Genomic DNA, 18,882 nt, shown 5'->3' on the forward strand with positions numbered 1-18,882 from the left:
GATTGCAGAAGGTCCACCGTAGTCTGGAGGTGGGAGACGACAGCCTGATGCGAGCCCACCTTCAACAGTCAGTCGTCGAGAAAGAGGAAGACTGGAACCCCTGATCTGCGCAGATGACCTGCGACCACCGCCATCACTTTCGTGAACACTCGAGGGGAGCTGGTAAGGCCAAAGCGGAGCACAGTGAACTGAAAGTGCTTGTGGCCTACCGTAAACCGCAGGTAACGCCGGTGGGCCGGCAGGACAGGAATGTGAAAGTAAGCGTCCTGCAACTCCAACAATACCATCCAGTCTCCAGTGTCGAGGGCAGACAGAACCTGAGCTAGTGTCAACATTTTTAACTTCTCCTTCCAGTGGAACCGGTTGACGTTCCCGAGATCCAATATAGGACGCAGGCCTTTGTCCTTCTTGGGCACCAGAAAGTAGTGGGAATAGCAACCACAACCTACTTCTGGGGCAGGAACTCGCTCGATGGCTCCCTTGGCCAAGAGTGCCGAAACTTCCTGTTGGAGAAGGGCCAGATGATCCTTGGACATGCAATGGTGCTTAGGTGGCATGGATGGAGGGGTAGTCTCGAAGGGGAGGGAGTAGCCCCTTCGGACTATCTGCAAGAACCAGGGTGGAACAAGGGCACAAAAGTACCCGTTGTCGCCGGAACTGGAACAGCTGTGGACACAACGGGCGTCGGCTGCGGATGTGCTGCCGGTGTAATTGGCTCCGGGGGAGGTGTGGTCAAGTCGACCGGCGCCGATCTGGATCCAGGCCTGGATCCAAGGGAACCCTGCGGTACCGGGGCCGAAGTCGCCGGCGTCGAAGGCCCAGGGCCCCAGTTGAGTCCCCGGGGCCCAAAGGCACGCCGGCAGAGTCGGGCTGCCTAAAGATGGCATGCATCGCTTCGTAGAATCTCCGAAGCTGGGAAGCGGTCGCACCGGGACCCGGGAAGGGAGGGAAACTCTGAGTCGATCCAGCGGGCTCTGTAAGCGGAGCAGCGGGAGGGGCACCACCTGCATCCCTCATTGCGTCGGCCGACGGATGGGGAGAAGTCGAAGAGCAACGATGCTTCTTTGACTTCTTGTTGTGCTTCGATTTACCTGAGGAGTGCAAAGACTTGGAAGAGGACTGGTGGTGGTGGCTCCGCGACCGATCCCTCAACCTCCCAAGCGACTGGGACCTCGAGCAGCGTGGAGTGGACTGCTGAGCCTCGAGAAGCTTTCGGGGCCACTCCCGCAAAGACTTCAGATTCATGGTCCGGCAGTTGGAACACCACTTGCGAGTCGTGGTCGGGTTCCAGACAGAACAGGCATATGCGGTCCGGATCCGTCACCGGTTGACGTTCCCGAGATCCAAGATAGGACGCAAACTTCCTGTTGGAGAAGGGCCAGATGATCATCGGTCATGCAATGGTGCTGAGGTGGCATGGTTGGAGGGGTAGTCTCGAAGGGGAGGGAGAAGCCCCTTCGGACTATCTGCAAGAACCAGGGGGGAACAAGGGCACAAAAGTACCCGTCATCGCCGGAACTGGAACAGCTGGGGACACAACCAGCGTCGGCTACGGATGTGCTGTTGGTGTAATTGGCTCCGGGGGAGGTGTGGTCAGGTCAACCGGCGCCGATCCGGATCCAGGCCTGGATCCAAGGGAACCCTGCGGTGCCGGGGACGAAGTCGCCGGCGTCGAAGGCCCAGGGCCCCAGCTGAGCCCCCGGGGCCCAAAGGCACGCCGGCAGAGTCGGGCTGCCTAAAGATGGCATGCATCGCTTCGTAGAAACTCCGAAGCTGGGAAGGGGTCGCACCGGGACCCGGGAAGGGAGGGAAACTCGGAGTCGATCCAGCGGGCTCTGTAAGCGGAGCAGCGGGAGGGGCACCACCTGCATCCCTCATTGCGTCGGCCGACGGACGGGGAGAAGTCGAAGAGCAAAGATGCTTCTTTGACTTCTTGTTGTGCTTCGACTTAACCTGAGGAGTGCAAAGACTTGGAAGAGGACTGGTGGTGGTGGCTCCGCGACCGATCCCTCAACCTCCCAAGCGACTGGGACCTCGAGCAGCGTGGAGTGGACTGCTGGGCCTCGAGAAGCTTTCGGGACCACTCCCGCAAAGACTTCAGATTCATGGTCCGGCAGTCGGAACACCACTTGCGAGTCGTGGTCGGCTTCCAGACAGAACAGGCATATGCGGTCCGGATCCGTCACCGACGTCGGAAACCGTTGGCAGGAACCACAAGCCTTGAAACAGGGCATCCCTGACATGCACCAGGAGTCGAAGACTAAAAAACGACGTCGAAAAAAGTCAGCAAAAAGTCAAACAGTGACTGGAGGTACCGCTCTCTCTGGTTCTGCGCTGGCTGGCGCGGAAAAAGAAAGAACTGACGTCAGTGCGCTAGGGCGGCATCTAAGAAGCTACCGCGACGTCATCCCGGTGGCCACAACAAAAGCGGAGCCGACTGACGCCACCTTATGACGCGCCGGGGTACTGCTGACAAAAAATTCTCCAAGTCCAGTTCGACACCTGGGGATAATTCTAAGGTAAGGAATCTATAACTGATTGTCTCTTTCAGATCTAATATTTATCATCTTCAGAAAGTCTTGACTTTGTCTAATTTACTCTGCAAAGCATTTGATGGGCCCCCCAAGAAATGGATTATATAAGCCCCGTAGAGCAATAACTCTCACAGCTCTCAGAACTGTGGCAGAAATATGACAAGTCTTCTTAGTTACCACATACTAGTACCTACTTCATCATGAGGCGTAAAAGATGATGTTTAAAAGGGAAATTTCTTGCACACAGCTGAGACCTGGTAACTGTTAACGCTTTAAGAGAGCTTACTCGTGTACAAGTTTACATTTCTTCTCTCATTAGGGCTTGTGCAGTCTAGTTACGGTCAAGAATGTTTCCAACTTCGGCTCCATCAAACCTGATATTAAATAAATGAGAGGCCTAGAAGGCAAAGGAGGTTACAGAAATAAAAAAATATTCATAATTTTGTAGTCATATGAACGTTAAGCCTGGTGGCAGCTTTATTCAAAATGCCATTACAGGTTGTCAAATCATTAAAAGCTAGTCCTTAGAGCGGATGCAAAATGTACTAGATGCAGAACACTCATTTGCAGGGTTTCTACAACTAAAATTGTACTGCCCTGCGATACAAAGCTAGAAACTTTTAATGTAATCTCTGAAATATCTGTTTGTCCCATTCAGCCCTTCTCTTATATAACTTTATTAGGCTATGTGAATAAAATCCCCTCCATCCTACAAGAACTTGATCACCCTCTCTCTATTGTTGGTAAAGCGAAGAGTTGCTTTTTGCTGGGGATGTGGTTCCACCAACCCCCAATACATTTGACTGGCTCCAAGATGTGACACAGTATAAGGAGTAGTTAGTTGCTTATTTAGAATTGATGCCCTCTCAGTCAGGGTCAAAGGGCACCTGGCCCCCATTTCAAGCATGCTTAGTTCTGATGTCAAAGGAGAGACCCCCAGATACTGCAGACAATAAATACAATATATCTGGATCCTGTTAAGCACTCTTTGGTGTAGGGGAGGCACATCCTTGGACTATGAGTTTTCAGTGTGACTAACTGGCGAATGGTATGCTGGTCAATGAGTAAGTGGAGAATGTATTGATGTTGTAGTCTGAGAACTGTATGATACCATACATAGGGACTCTATAATAAAGTGTCATGTCAGTTGGGCATTGGTGGAGATTTATGATGGTGATGCACAAATGTATACCGTTTGTACTCTACTGTGAAGTTGGGGGGGTTTGTATGTATAGTTGTACTATGACAAAACTCAAACACGAAAAAAGAAGATTTTTTATGAGTGACACCTTTTGTTTGAGTAATACTAGTGAGGCAGGAGAGTAAATGCTTCAGTTGGATTCAGAGTTTTTACTAAGATGTCTTCATGGGACTAGATGAGCTATACGCTTGGGTAGCACATCAGAGTGTCTGCTCATACAAGAGAATGGCACAAGGAAATCTCCTCCTCCTTCTTTGCATCAAGCTTGCTCTAGACCTCTGACTATATTGGAGACACATGTCTTTCCCACAAAGTTAGCCAAGGGAAGAGTAAGACTGCTATTACCTCTGGAATGGATTTGGCAAAGTCGCTGGCAGTTTGTTTAGAGCCGTCAGCATGCAGAGCCTTAATGATGGCACATCCACTGTCAACTGTGAACTTTTCTGCATCAAGCCTCTCAACAATTGTTCCCAAAATCTAAACCATAAGCAATGAGGGAGAACTCTATTGATAAAGATGCATAAACAATGATCACACTGCCTCTGAAATCCTCAACTTTGAGATCCCACAGCGTTTCTATCGGTTAAGCTTCTTATATGGCAATTCCTGACAAACTGAGTACACACCCACAGTCTAGGTGTCAAGAAAATAAAAATGTAGACAGCATGGTCATCTGGCAATGAAAAGGCTGTGGCAGAAAAAGAAAGAGAAGAAATGTGGAAAACACACCTTACCTCCACGTAAGGGTTTGTAAACATGTAAGATAGAAAAGAAGTCGAGCAAAGTCAATAATCTACTGCAAAAACAGTTTTGAGACAAAATCAAGAAAAGGCACAGCCCATTGTCCATGGATTCTTGCTCCACAGAATGAAAAAAGAACTGGGGCAAACTACCACTGTAGCCACAGTCTGGGGTTCTTGGACAGCACAGCTGAATTCAAGTGACAGACTATAATTTACATACTATGAGATTTCTGCCTATTGTTTTTCATTACTTTTGCAACTTATTTGCTTTTCAAGTTGGTGTAGAAACGAATTTGTGTTTTAATTTGTTTTAAAGAACTGTTGCCTCAGAAAGGAATTAACAACGGGGAGTGGCCACGACTACCGCCAAGATGGCTGCAATCTTGTGAGGCTCCGGTGATAGTGGCCTCTAACTTTACTGATTCTCTGCCATCATTGCCTCTTGCCCAGAGATGATGCCCTGCTGCTGCTCCTGAGAGCCTGCACTACCGAGGGCACTGTCCTTTGGTGCAACCAACAATCATCAGGTGCAATTTCGCATCGTGCCCCACAACCGCTGTCGGCTGTCGGGACTGGCTGGGAACCCGAGGCCTGTGGGGGGGCCATTTCTCGCTGGAAGTTCTGTACTACTTGTGGAGCGCCATTGCATCTGGGGCTGCGAGCGCTCCTTGACTACCTCCGCACTGGCCTGCTATCACTTGCGGGCCCTTGATTGTTGAGGCTAGTGACACGGTTGTGTGTGCTTCCCTCTCCCTGCGGCTTTGGCACTTGGCAGCCAGGCCCACTGATGCGATTGCCGCTGGCCTGGGAGTCTCAACCGGAGCTCCATGACGGCCCTGTGCCACATGCTGGTGAGCGCAGTAAGTGCGTACCCCAAGAAGGGAGGGCTTCCAATCTTGCTGCTTCACCCATGCCTGCCTGAGGACCCCTGCAGTTTGCTTTATGGAGCCTGCGCCACCCGTGGTCCTACCCTATCCTCAGCCCTCCTCCGTGGTTGCTGGCTAGACTGCCTGATCACCTTGTAATTTTTTTTGGGTCCCTGAATGCTCTTCTGGTACAAGTGCTTCTATAAGAATTGTCACTATGATGACCCTCTTCTACAACGCTTAAAAACTGAGCTGCTCTAGTGTGTGTGCACACTGCTAACCTATACACTGTAGGGGATCTCTTCCATGATGGCTATGTTCTGCAACCATCAGCTGACCCTCATCTGCATGATGCCTCGTAGATGGACCACTTTATTTACCAGAGACTGTGTAACACTCTACGATCTCTCCTCTCTTCATAACCGCTGTCTCCAGAGAATTTTCCACCCCTGATGGTGTCTGCTGAGAATGGCGATTGCATGACCTCTAGATTGTATCATCTGTGCATCACCATGAAACCTGACATTACTATGCGTGTAGAGAAGATCTGAGCGGAGGGATTGGGAACGCCCCTCACCGATAAAATTTGGTCCTATTGTTGTTCACAGATGGAACATATTTCAGTTAACCATAGGCATAAACCGTTGCATTTTAAATTTCTCTCTCGTATCGATCTCTCTCGCCCAGACATAGCCATATTTGATTGCACACGACTCAGCCCCTGTCCCAAGTGCCTTGCTCCAGGTGCAGATTTCATATACCTAATATGGATGTGCCCATTGGTATCTGTGTATTGGACTTTGGTCTTCACCTACGTCTCTGCTATAACAAATGCAGTGCTCACACCTGACCCGCTCATGATCCTCTTAGAATACACTAGGGAAATACTGCGATCTATGCACCGACTTACCTCAATGACCTTCTTATTAGCCAATCGGGAGATTGTACTTCACTGGGGCAGCAATAAAATACCCACCTCTTCAGCCTGGCTTAAAAGTATGACAACGTCAGTGAAGACTATGACCTTCTTCAACCCCCCACATCCCGCCCCAGAGACTTCTGGCAACCTTTGCGCGACTACTTGCGCACCCTAGAACACGGTTCTATAGATTGAAATCAAATTCTCTCCTCCTCCATTTATAGACTCTCCTCTACTTATATTCCACCTATCCACTTCATAACTATACACGTTGAATACAACAACTTATGATCTTCTAGACATGCCTAACTACGATGATGCTCTTTACTTGTTACTGTATCTTTAGATATGCCTTTTTGATGTGTCTCCTAGCAGCTTGTTGTTGGTCAAATGTCTGCTATATCCGAAAATCAATAAAGACCTTTAAAAAGAAATAAAGAAAGGAATTAACACCTTTTGGGAAAGAGGCATTTCTATTTCTTAACACTGTTTCGGGAAATGCTCTAGTTTTCATTAATATTAATGAAGAGCACAAGCTGGACACTCAGAGTTCTAGCCAACATTAAAAATGTGTTATTGAAATATACATGAAAGTTCCATAATAGTTTTGCTGCTGCAATCATTTATGTCACTAGAGCAACTTTTCCTAAAACTCAGACTCCAGGTGCACGTTGGTGTAACTTAACCTCCTCACTAATGCTATGTCCACCTCTACTCAACGATTTAAAATCCAATTCCTGTAATGTGGGTCTACTTCTTCCTCATCTAATGTCTTTATGAGCCCTCTGAATTTCAGCTCCTCTCCTCTACCTAGTTCACTTCAGTTTTCCAGCTGAAACTGACTCAAACATCCCTACATATGTGTAATTCTTATCCTGAAAGGGTTCGTATGGAACAAGGGCAGGAGATGGATGGCACTCCGTATACTACAGCTGCCAATGGAAATAGTTGCGCCAAATTTCGAACATTATTGTTTGGCAGCGCAGCTGGGATGGCCAGCGAGATGGCTAGCTGAGCAGCACCTGGAAGAAGTAGGTGAACTGCCGACACGTAGAGCACAGGAAATGGTAGGGTCGATGATGCTCTCTGGAGCGAGGACCCCCTGAGGGGTGAATGGTCTGGTGAGCGAGGTAGGCTTTAAACTTATGCCGGATATAATCCCATCTTCTCCGGCCATTAGGCTGAACTTGATGACGTCATTTCGCACATTCATAGGTAGAGAGGGCTTAGGGCCTGGAGAGATGCGAGGTTGAACTTGTTCAGAGACGGGCGTTAATACCCTTAGGACGGCTGCAGGAAGAATATCACCTACCGGTGGGGCATTTTCTGGCCATTAGGACACTGATAGCGGCGATAGACCAGTGGCGGTGCGTCCATTGGGGCGCAGGGGCGGAGCCCCACTTAACGCACGCACGCGACGCGGTGTGCTTGCACCAAATCCAGCAATTAAGCTCAGCTCTGCCTCTTACTTTGTAGCGGCCGGGAGTCGGGACATCAAGGGGGTGGGGTCGGGGGGCGAGCACTGACACTGACTGACAGCGGCTCGCAATGTATTTGCGCATGCTCGAGTTTGTCTCACGACAAGCACGAGCATGAGCATTCGCCGCACTGTCTGCCATGTACTATGTACTGAGAGGAGGGGGCCGAGAGGCCGAGGGTTGCCTCATGCAGCAGCCCCTTCTCTCCGGGCGAGCCCTATCCGTGCTCTTTAGCCAATCCAGGGCAGGCGCTGCTAATGCAGCGTCTCTGGATTGGCTGAGAGCCTGACACAGTCTCAGACCCCGCGCGGCAGCCTAGGACGAAACTGCATTGGGTGCCGCGCAACTATGGCCAATCACTGTGGCTTATGTCTGAACACAGTGACAGTGATTGGCCATGAGGTGCGCAGCACACTCTCTGCAGTCCGTCGCGTCATCACGCACGCGGTGCCACACTGTCTGCATACACACCTCGTGGCGGCGGTGTACAGTGTGTCAGCTCTCCCGGACCCGTCGTGACTCGTGTGACGGTCGTCGAGCACTCGTGACTGACTTGACTGCCAGTGCCATCGTGACCGTGGTGTTTGTCGAGAAAGGTAAATTAGATTCTGTTTTCTGTTGAGATTCTAGGTGGTGCGGACATGCATCTACATTGCTGCTAAAAGCGGGAGAATGGGGTCTTGAATCGGGTTACGTTATGTGTGGGCTTTGGAAGTGCATGCTGCTGCAGGATCGGACATTTGAAACGCAAATGCACGTTTTCGTACATGCCAACATTTCAGAAGAGCAAAGTGGGTTACTGTCATGTGTCACACATGACAGTAACCCGATTCAAGGCCCCATTCTCCCGATTTTTTTTTTTACATCTCCCACTTTGCTCTTCTGAAATGTTGGCATGTACGAAAACGTACATGCATTTGCGTTTCAAATGTCCGATCCTGCAGCAGCACACTTACAAAGCCCACACATGATGTGTGGGCTTTGTAAGTGTGCTGCTGCAGGATCGGACATTTGAAACGCAAATGCACGTTTTCGTTACTACACCATCAAGTGCACCAGGCTCACAAATAAGCTCTTTGACGGGTTGCAAAGTCCTCTCCGCTGAGCTGAGCTGTCAGACTGTGCCCGCACCTAAAGGTGCATGAGCACAAATGCCAGCTTGAAAAACACTACATTGGTTCTCAGTGGACATAAGCTCCATCAACAAGTCCTATTCAGGTAGATGGTTAAGATACACATGCTTTCAAAGTCTAATACCATACAGAATCCTGCTTTCTGCATCAGCACACTTTGTTACCCAATGAGCGTTCAATCGGATTAAACATGGAGACCTGGGCTCTAGATTGTGGAATGCATTGAACCCACACTTAAGGGGAGAGCCCGAAAACATGATTTTTAGAAGTGCTCCATCTTGGCTTCAATTAAACTATTTGCAGCTGGTGATAGCATTGAAGAATATCGAGCTGCGCCCACTGTCATTGATTCTTCTTTAAATTTCCCACTGAATACCAGCATAAACACCGTGGAACATCTAAAGTGCCTCGAAGTGTGTTCTCTGCTTCTCACATCCTCCTTATAAATGGCCACATAAGAAATTAGTGGTAAGACACACTGCAGCTTACCTTACCTTTGCTTTACCTCACTCAGAACGTTAGTATTGAATTTGCACCGCCATCTCCTAATGACATAGTCCATCATGACCACTTGAGTTCACATGGCCACTATGCATGCAGGTGATGACTGTGCTGCATTGCCTTGTGGCTAGATGAGCCACGAGGCATAACACGAGCTACGTACATCCTTGAAAATTAGATTTTTTTAATAAGAGTTTAAAGTTATATGATAAATTACGGGACAAACATGCTGTTGCAGAGGGATGTTTAGATGGTGGAAAATGAAAAGGGTATGTAGTCAGGAAGCAGAGGACTTTAGGTTGGAAAATTTCAAAGCAGCACACTGCTTTGCCATGCAGGACTCAGCAGCATAAAGACAAGACGTCATGCAGACATGGGGAGAATGTGAAAAGGCAATGAACTAAAAACAGAAGAGGCCATTATTGTTGAAATGGGAAAGACCATTATTTGAAGTTATCTAAAAGTGTGAATATAAAACTGAAATTAGCCAAATTTCAGATTTTAGGATTGTTATGTTTTATGCTAAGTAACGTTGTACTGTAATACAGTCCTTTATAGGTATTTATTTATTGTTATATGACATCTCTTTATTAATGTTATAACTGCACTTTCACAATTGCTTTATTAACCTTCCTGCTTTCTCAAATTTGCTTGAAAATGCACCATTTCTCTTCTCTTTTTTCAAAATTTTCTCGGGGGGAGAACCACCCCGAACCCTCCTTATAGGGGTTCGGGCTCAAGCGCTACGCTCGCTCGCAACGGTGAAGTATACCGATCATTTTACACCCACCACTTTCAAATGTCACCAGCCGCCCCTGCAATAGACGTCTGTGGAGTGTTACATACACTGAATCAGAACACCCGCTGACCCATGCCCTACATGTCATGGGATCTGGGCAAAAATCTATACCGTGGTTTGTCAAAGCTTTGGCTCACACAACAACAGACCGTTGTCGCTTACACGCAGACTCTAGGAAACCGATCAAGGCCATTTCCTAACGTTCAAGGAATGGGAACAAACCATACATTATGCAAGGTGTCTCATAATTCCAAATTCCAGTACATACAATTTAATATTCTGCATAGGGCATACCTCACCTCGTTCGCCTTACATAAAATATTTGAGTCCTCGTCTCTTTGTCCAAGGTGGCACATGCATAGCTCGGATCTGATACATATGTTCTGGTCATGCCAGGATGCTGTGACACTGCGGACGGAAGTCACAAATATACTAACCACACTGATGGTTCGTGCAGACCTGTACACCTTGGAGGGAGCACTACTAGGTTTATCCCAGCGGGGAAAAACCTAAAAAAGTATCAACCGATTCATAGACTTGCCGATGCTCATTGCTGGCCGGGCCATTGCGATGCACTGGAAAGCCTCCACACTCCTGATAAAACAAGACTGTCGCGCAGCAACACACAAATGAGGCATGCCCGACGCGGCTGCGCTGTGGAGAGAGGAGGCTAGGGGCCTCCGTAGGGCTCCTATTGCTGAATACTGGGAAAATATGCTACAGGAACTGTAGGACACACAGGGTGCTCCCCCGGACGGGTAATGGTTATTAGTGTTCAGAGCCCACGTAACTCCATTTGGTGCCCTACATAGGGCAGGCAGCGTCAGTGCAGCAATACTACTGTCCTGACGTGCTTGATGAGCAGGATGCCTGCGGTCTCCATTCCCCGAGGGAGAGGGAGGGGAGAGCCCTGGAATCAAACATTGAAAGAAGATGACTACTGCCAATGTCCACAGCACACACCGCACGACTGGACTCTAAGGCATTAAACATACAGATATTATCAATGCTTACTATGTCAAGGTGATCTGCTATTTGGCTTAGTTTGTTTTTATATTGAGTTTCTATCATATTGAACCATGTACTCCTGTCACAGACTGATATTCATTGCATTGGGCAACCTGTACTAACGTTCTTCTCGGATGGCATTGTATGATGTGCATATTATGACCAAATAATCTATAAAAATTGGTTAAAAAATAAATAAACATGTGAAATTCTTATCCCCATCTGAAGCAAACCCCATTCCTTACTCTGATTTTGACTCGCTTGATCTCCCAACTTGACAACAGGTTCTAGCTCTCTCTTCACATTTTAGACCTCTTTCCAGTTGTGTCTTCTGAAGCAGCAGCACCGTGTCCGGGGTAAATACCTCAGCTGCTCCTTCTTGCCTGGAGGCTCTTTGCGCTACTGCTACCTGAGCTGTATTCAGACAATGGAAGAGTGCCGAGTAACCTGCGCAGCGAGCGCTCTCCCCAGCAGGCGCATTCCTGTCTATACACTCACTTTCTGTGAGTTTGTTCACGGAGAAGATGTATTGTGGAAAGGGGAGCTCCTGGCTCTGCAGAGAGCACAAGATGCATGTAATCGAGTTGCTGGAGCCACTTGCTGCCCTATTACAAGTGGCAGTGTGTTTATGTACCACATGTCACACTGTGTCTGTGTTAAAGTGTGTTTGTTACCTATGTCCAAACGCAGAGGAGCACCCTGTCTGCCAAAATGGCAGCCCTTCCAATCCTTTTTGAGTCGGGCGAACTGCCATGTTTCTGGAAACCACTGACTGAGATGCCTTTATATATTGGACCCCCAATTAATACATGTCACATCTATTTAGGGACAAACTTTCCAATTAGAGGCTACCAGGAAAAGCCTGGAGGTTATGGACAGGAAAAAAGTTTAAATGACCCTCACATGCCGTGAGAAAACTACCCAAGGGTTAGACCAATGCCTTTTTGCTTTTCAAATACAAACTACTGTTTTGTGAGTTTCTTTTTGGAAAACAAAAAGCTTTGCTGAGCGGCCGCATAAAACGTGGTGTCCACTGAGCAAAGCTACAGTGTCTTCAGAGGAACAGCCATGGTGTTGTTTTTTCTGAAGACAAAAGAGATCTCTCCACGCAAGCGTAGAGCTCTAAATATGACGGGCGGCAAGATCCCCTCAAACTTGAAAAAAAGTGGTTTATCTGCTAATGTGTAACTCTGCACTTGTGCAACAGCAACTGTGTCGTATTGTTAGTACTAAAGTATATGTGTGATAGAACATCTGTAGAACTACTGCTGTGGAAGTGTTTCTCTTGCCTCCTCCGTGACCTTAAAAATATTGAGATGCTCTGGTTTCTATTAGTGCACAGGAATACATCTTTGAAAGCTCTACTTGCTTGATTTCCTATAAGATTCCGAAAGGTAAGTGGGCAAATGTAGGTGGGCAATATGCACTGTAAAACACAAGACAGCTGCTTGAATTAAATCAGCATTAAACAACCTATGACAACGTTTTCTCTTGTGACCCTGTCTTGATTCCAGTTTACCTTTTGATCAATAAATGTATCCCCACATCTCCTCTTTACATTAGCTCTCCTCAGAATAAAACTCGGTTTTATTTCTTATTCAAACTCAAGTTCGCCCTATGATTCAGAATACAATTATCCACTCTGATCCAAAATTCACTTCCTCTTTTGATGCAGTCTAGTTACACCATAATAAACAGATACTAGATCTGTCATAATTTCTCTGAATCTGACCTGGTATGATACTGCCCCACTTTCATAATCTGTATCTCATCCAGTATCCAAGATCCCATGGTGAACATCTACTACCCTAATGATTCCTCTTATCCTAACCCAAACTGTGTAATGATATTGGACCTAATTTCTCCTTGACATTGTTCCTTCCTTAGTTCTTTCTCTAACCCTTATTCAAGCTGTTACTCTGGTTTGAGTTTGTGCTTGTTCCTGAATCTTAATCTTATGAACATTTACTTGCATACAAGCATTACCTGTGCCTATGGAGTGAGCTGGACCTCTCTGATGTGAAGGACACTGATGATTCAGGGGGCCTGGACCAGGACACACCACTCATTTGATGTAGCTTTGAGCTCAGCTCATTCATGATGCTAGATTTCATGCTGGGGTTAGGAGAACCCTTCCCTTGTGAGCACTCTTCCCATGGTAATGTTGGTGATTTCCGCATGGACTCTTTTGATGGCTCAGGCGGAGTGCCAAGTGACGTCCCCAGGGGTGAGGGCAGAGTGAAGAGGTTTTCAGTGCATGGGGCAATAGAAATGGTTGTACTGGTGGCAGTGATGGGATCCCTGAGTGCTCCGGGTACTCTGCTTGGGAACGTTCTGGAACGGATCTTCGTTTGTAAAGGAGTCTTTTCAGCCCCAAATGCTTGTCCATCTAGGTATGTGATGTAGGTGTCAAGTAGCTCAGTGCCTTCAGTGGAGAGGCCAGACATGCTGGACAATGTGGAGACACTGCTGATTGTCTCTAGATGGTGGTCGCTACTGCTTCGGCTGTCGATTTCCTCTATTCCAGAATCAATGACTGTCTCTATAGTGTCTGAAGCTGGAATCTGAATCGATGACACTACTGATGAAAAGTTAACATGAGGTTCTTTGGGTTCAGAAGCCCCCTGCGTTAAGGTAGCCACTTCACTGTCATATGAGGTGAGACTCGAGGTGGTGGAGTCTAAATTGGGAGTGATGGCCGAATCAGGAGGTGGAGGAGGAAGAGGAGGTGGAAGTGTCGTCTCTCCACAGGATGTACTAGTAGGAGACTCTGCCTTGTCAAAGCTGTTGGAGAACTCTAAAGGTGGAGGAAGAGGCTCTGTGAAGAGGAAGTCATCATCTACATCAATTGAAGGGGCAGGAGGGGGAAGGACAAGAAGCGGAAGGCCGTTTTCCTCCTTGTTACACTCATTGCGTGCAGAGTTCCTTCCAGAAAAGTTGGAAAGGGACACTAAAGTTGATGGTGAGGCTGCTTCTCGCTTTCCATCATTTCTAGATGATCCTTTACTTTCATCCTCTTCTTCTGATTTATTTCTGCAGTTCTCCATGAAACGCACATGCAGTTCTATCTTTTCATTCTCTTCACCACGTTCCTTCCATGATTTGCCACGTTCTGTCCCTTGGTGCATTAGGTGTCCCGAAGGACTATGTCTGGGGCTTCCTTCTGACCTCTTTTCATGATTTGGTGATATCATACAGGGCTTGTACTCTATCTCTTTCCTTTGCCCAGATCCCCACAGTCGGAGAGATGTACCACCATGAGGTTCAGTAGATGATCTAGAGGACTCTCCAAAACGTGGGGACGATGATCGGGATTTCCTCCCCTCAGCTTCACTCCTACTTTGCTGTTGCGATTCCTTTAAGGCTCGCTCTCTGGCAGCTAATGCAAGACCAAGAGGTGAATTGGGATCCAGGACCTTTCCTGTCAAGGGATGTATCAGTGTACTAGTCACACTTCCAACCGGGCTGATGCTGGACAAAGCTGGCTCAGTGGAGTGAGCCTGGAGTGGGGGTATGAAAGTTGAACACACAGTGCTGAAGGCACTAGTGGTACTGGAACCATAGACCTTGCCAGTTTTGGGCTGGTAAGAGAATCCACTAGCAATGCCTATGCTCTCAGGAAGTCCAAAGTTGGCAGGGACATTCAAGTGCAGGTAGGGCTCGCTTGCAAACATGCCTTCATCAATGGATTTTGACTGCTTGAGTCTGGGTGCTGGCGTGGGCTCCGGTTCCTCATCTGCCAAGTCAGTGGACAAAAATAATGCTGACTTGCGTCGAGCTTCATTATACCATTCTCGATCTCGACGTGCTGCTCCTACAATTGCGGCTCCAAACTGGCTGGTGAAGTCAATGTTGTCCCTCAGCTGTAGAGATGGGATTGGGTCAGGTTGAATCTCTGCCTCCATGCTGCTCCCTTGACTGCTCCGACCACTGCTGCTAGTAGATGGAGCCTTTATGATGATAGTGGGGATGGGAATAGAGTTCTTTTCTTGCTGTTGTGGTTGCTTTGGCTGATGCTGTTGTTGATGGTGGTGATGATGCTGTTTCTGAAAATGCTGATGCTGTTGCTGCTCATCCTCTACCTTCACCTGCTTCACTAGTCCTTTCCTGCGAGCTGCCTTTGCAGGCACATACATGGCAGTGCTGGCTGCCCTAGCAGGAAGGTTGAAGTAACGAATCTCTTGTGGTTGGCTCCTCCAACTCCTCATGGAAGACTGTGCTGCCATGTTCACATGTGGTTGATCCTCTGCACCCTGGTCTGAATCCTGATGGTAAAGTTGGACCTTTTCTCGCCTTTGTGGTTGCTGCAGTTGCTGCTGTTGCTCTAGCATTTGTTGATCGAAAAGGCCAGGTTCCTGACGCAGCGATGGTGAGTATGACCTGGGCTCTGAGCTTGGACTAAAGGGGGATCTGGCATTTGGGCCAACTCGGGCAGTGGGAGAGGAGGCACTGTTGAAGGGTGGATCAGGTGGCGATGTTGTAGGTGGAGGTGGGATGTCTTCTGAGCTTGGCACAGACAAGCTGCGGGTGAACTTCATGAGTGGCGCAGACAAGAATGGCTTATCATCATCACCGGTTCCTGTAAGAAACAAGTGGATTTCAGTTAGTACAGACACCCAAAGACGAGTGGAAAAAAGAGGGAGAATGTCTTATAGAGAGGCTGGTAGCTGTAAAGGTACAGTAGGGACAGTCATAATCGATCATGTTATGAAATTCTGCCATGTCACCTAGTCTCCCAGCTTTCTAGATGTAAACGTGCCTGACATGTGACCCCACGCCTACATGTTATTCCAAGGCATTAGTCTCTCAATTTCTCTCCAGGTCAAACGACTTTCAATTTCACTGCTGAACTATTGTTATAGAACATCCATATGCGAGTACTACTAGGTTACAATCCTGAGTTCAAGCTTTCATGCCTCTTGAGGAGCTCCAAGGGTCAGAGCCCTGAATAACTTATTTCACATACCAGAAATCACTAGAGGCTTACGAGAAATGTCCAAACAGCCTTTCCTTTTTGAGCAGCCTATTCAAGATCAAGGGATTTCCAACTCTGGGAATTAAAAGGATGAGGCTAAAATGCTGAAGGTTCAATATCACAGAGAGTAGATGGATTTTTTGTTGTTGTTTTGAAAATCAAAAGAGAAAAGCATAAAATAAACATAACATCAAGCAGCAAAAAGAGCTCACAAGGAACCCTGGACTCTGCATTTTAATAAATCAAAGAATTAATGAGATCTCAAAAACAAGACATATTTCAGTATTCCTTGGTATCATACTCTGCATCTCTCCGTGATGGAGATAAGTGACAAACAGGGCTACAAATCTGAAAAATATTTGAAAGGCTTTCTTGGATACGGATGTAACCTGAGTATTATATTATGCACATGACTTGTTCTCAGTGGTTTGGGATTAAAATCTCCAGGCTATACCTACAGTTTAGGTTTACCATCTCATCCACTAATAATTTATCTACAAGCATAATCTTGCATCACAATATTATTAGAGAAACAGTCAAATGTATCAAAAGAGTAACACATCCAAGACAGCTAAAAACAATCTGCCTATGACTTAGAATCATATGAAATGAACATAATGGTATGAGAATCTGTCTAGAATTTGATCAAAGGATAAGCATCCTGTGACACTAGCAGGTGATATACAACTATTTGCATTCTTAGATGATAAGCAGATGGCAAACTGACACTGGCATTATCAGATGATAATACGTCCATGCCATTATCAGAGAATAAGTAGACCATGGATTTATGAACCAATTGCATTACTAGATGTTAAGCACCACATGGCATGATCTAATGCTAAGGCAGCTATAATAAGCAGTTACCAACATTATCTCAAGATAAGACACTCGTAGCCATATCAGATGGTTACTGATCAATGACACTGTCAGAGCATAAGCAGATATCACTGATGACATGAGAGTAGCATAAGGGGAGCAGCAAATGATATTATGAGAGTGTAAACATCATAAGGCTTTACCTAATGCTAAGTAGCACATGGTACTGTCAGATAGTAAGCAGGCAACATAATTATCAAATATTATGATATGTTAAGCAGCCCATAGCTTTATCAAATGTAAATAGCACAGGACCTTATAAGATAGCTAGCAGCAGTTGGTGTTGAGAAATTGTATGCAGGCTCCAGCATATTCAGATAATAAGCAGACGATGGCATGATCATAAGCAGCACATGGTTTTACCGTATGGCAGGCAGCTCAAGTCAGTATCAGGTGACATAAAGATTATCCATATTTTATAGAAATTAGGACTTAGCACTATCTGTTGGTGATACTTTCAGACAGTAATCAGAGACAAAGTCAGTTGTGACTTAGGAAAGCAAGGTATCTATTATGGCAGCACTGGATAGGGGTTTGCCAACTACAGTGTCAGACAGCAACGAGCTCATGAAATTGTCACACACGCTCTACTAGATGTGATCAATAAAAACCCTGAGATAATGAGCTCCATCTTCACAGTATTAAACGTATGTTCACACATTTTATGATGTTAGACTTAATTCATAACAGTGAGCCAGGTACACCAAGTAGAGATGTATCTCCCCACATTAAAAGCTAAGTAAATTGTGGCAACCTCAGTGAACAATTTCCTGCCCAGTCTTACCGATTGACCTTTGCCGCATCATGATGGCCTGTGACGGTGTGGAAGCCATGTATGAAGGTCTATCATAAACAGACTGGGGACTCGAAGTCAGTCCTGGGACACGATGCTGATCAAAGCTCGCCTAGAAGTCAAATAAATAACAGTATTATTCAGTTGAGGCACACCAAAACACTTTTTTATCAATCAATTATTGTTCTGTGTCTCGGTGCCTTCTGTGAACATCACCCCCCGTTCTCCTGCCTCTCAAATTGGAAAACCCTGCATTCCTTGCACATCTCTGCACCGGACCACTAATCCTTTCATCAATATCATATCCTACTGATGGTCCCTAAGATTACTTCACCTTTCATTCTATTAGGAAAACCTGCTCAACTATGAGGCCTTTTCCCCAGCAGCTACAAACCACTTCAAACTTGACTGTCCTGTGGCTGCTTGGGCAAGTAGTTAAGGTTTTGCCTAGAATGTGGTATATGTTTGGGGTGCAGGTACAGTATTACACAGTAATGCCATGTCCTTTAGGATAGCCCAGTCATGTATACTCCATTATACATACATTGTCCCATCCACATGACTATAACGATTCTAAACATGGGATCTTTTACCTAATAGCTTGCTCCTGTCTCTTCGACACCAGGCTCTTAGTCTTCTATCAGAATCCCTGTACCTGACGTACATAAACATGTTCCCAGGCACGGGCCAACAGCCAGCTGTGCATGATCGCACTTCTTTATGAAAACATTGGTGATTGTTTTCAAAGCATTTATGATTGTTTTCAAAACATCCATGTTTGTTTTCAAAACATATTGATTCTAGAAAAAACCCTGGAGTGACCACTCACTCCCACCTACAAATTAGAGGAGAATTCCTTTCAGGCTGTCACGGGGGTCCTGCATGCCGAATCTTCCACACACAGCAGTCTGACATTCCTTGCGGGTCGTCATCCTCGACGCAGAGAAGGGGCCCTTCATTCCAAACTATCAGGTGAGGGGCTGGTTCATCCCTGGGGGTTTCTTGGCTACAGATACACATAGCTATACGAACATACACCTACACATCCAGGTT

General features: G+C 46.7%; 1 protein-coding gene across 1 annotated transcript in view; it reads right to left on the bottom strand.

Moving 5' to 3' along the window:
* SHANK1 (SH3 and multiple ankyrin repeat domains 1) overlaps positions 1-18,882 on the bottom strand; it is a 1,748,119-nt gene that overhangs the window by 64,983 nt on the left and 1,664,254 nt on the right. The window contains exons 22-23 of the mRNA XM_085616131.1: positions 17,821-17,941; positions 13,169-15,761 (exon numbers count right to left, since the gene is read on the bottom strand). Coding sequence (XP_085472257.1) covers positions 13,169-15,761; positions 17,821-17,941 — 2,714 coding nt within the window. The remainder of the gene's footprint in view (positions 1-13,168; positions 15,762-17,820; positions 17,942-18,882) is intronic.

Source organism: Triturus cristatus, chromosome 7 (genome assembly GCF_964204655.1).
Source record: "Triturus cristatus chromosome 7, aTriCri1.1, whole genome shotgun sequence".
Taxonomy (NCBI): Eukaryota; Metazoa; Chordata; class Amphibia; order Caudata; family Salamandridae; genus Triturus; species Triturus cristatus.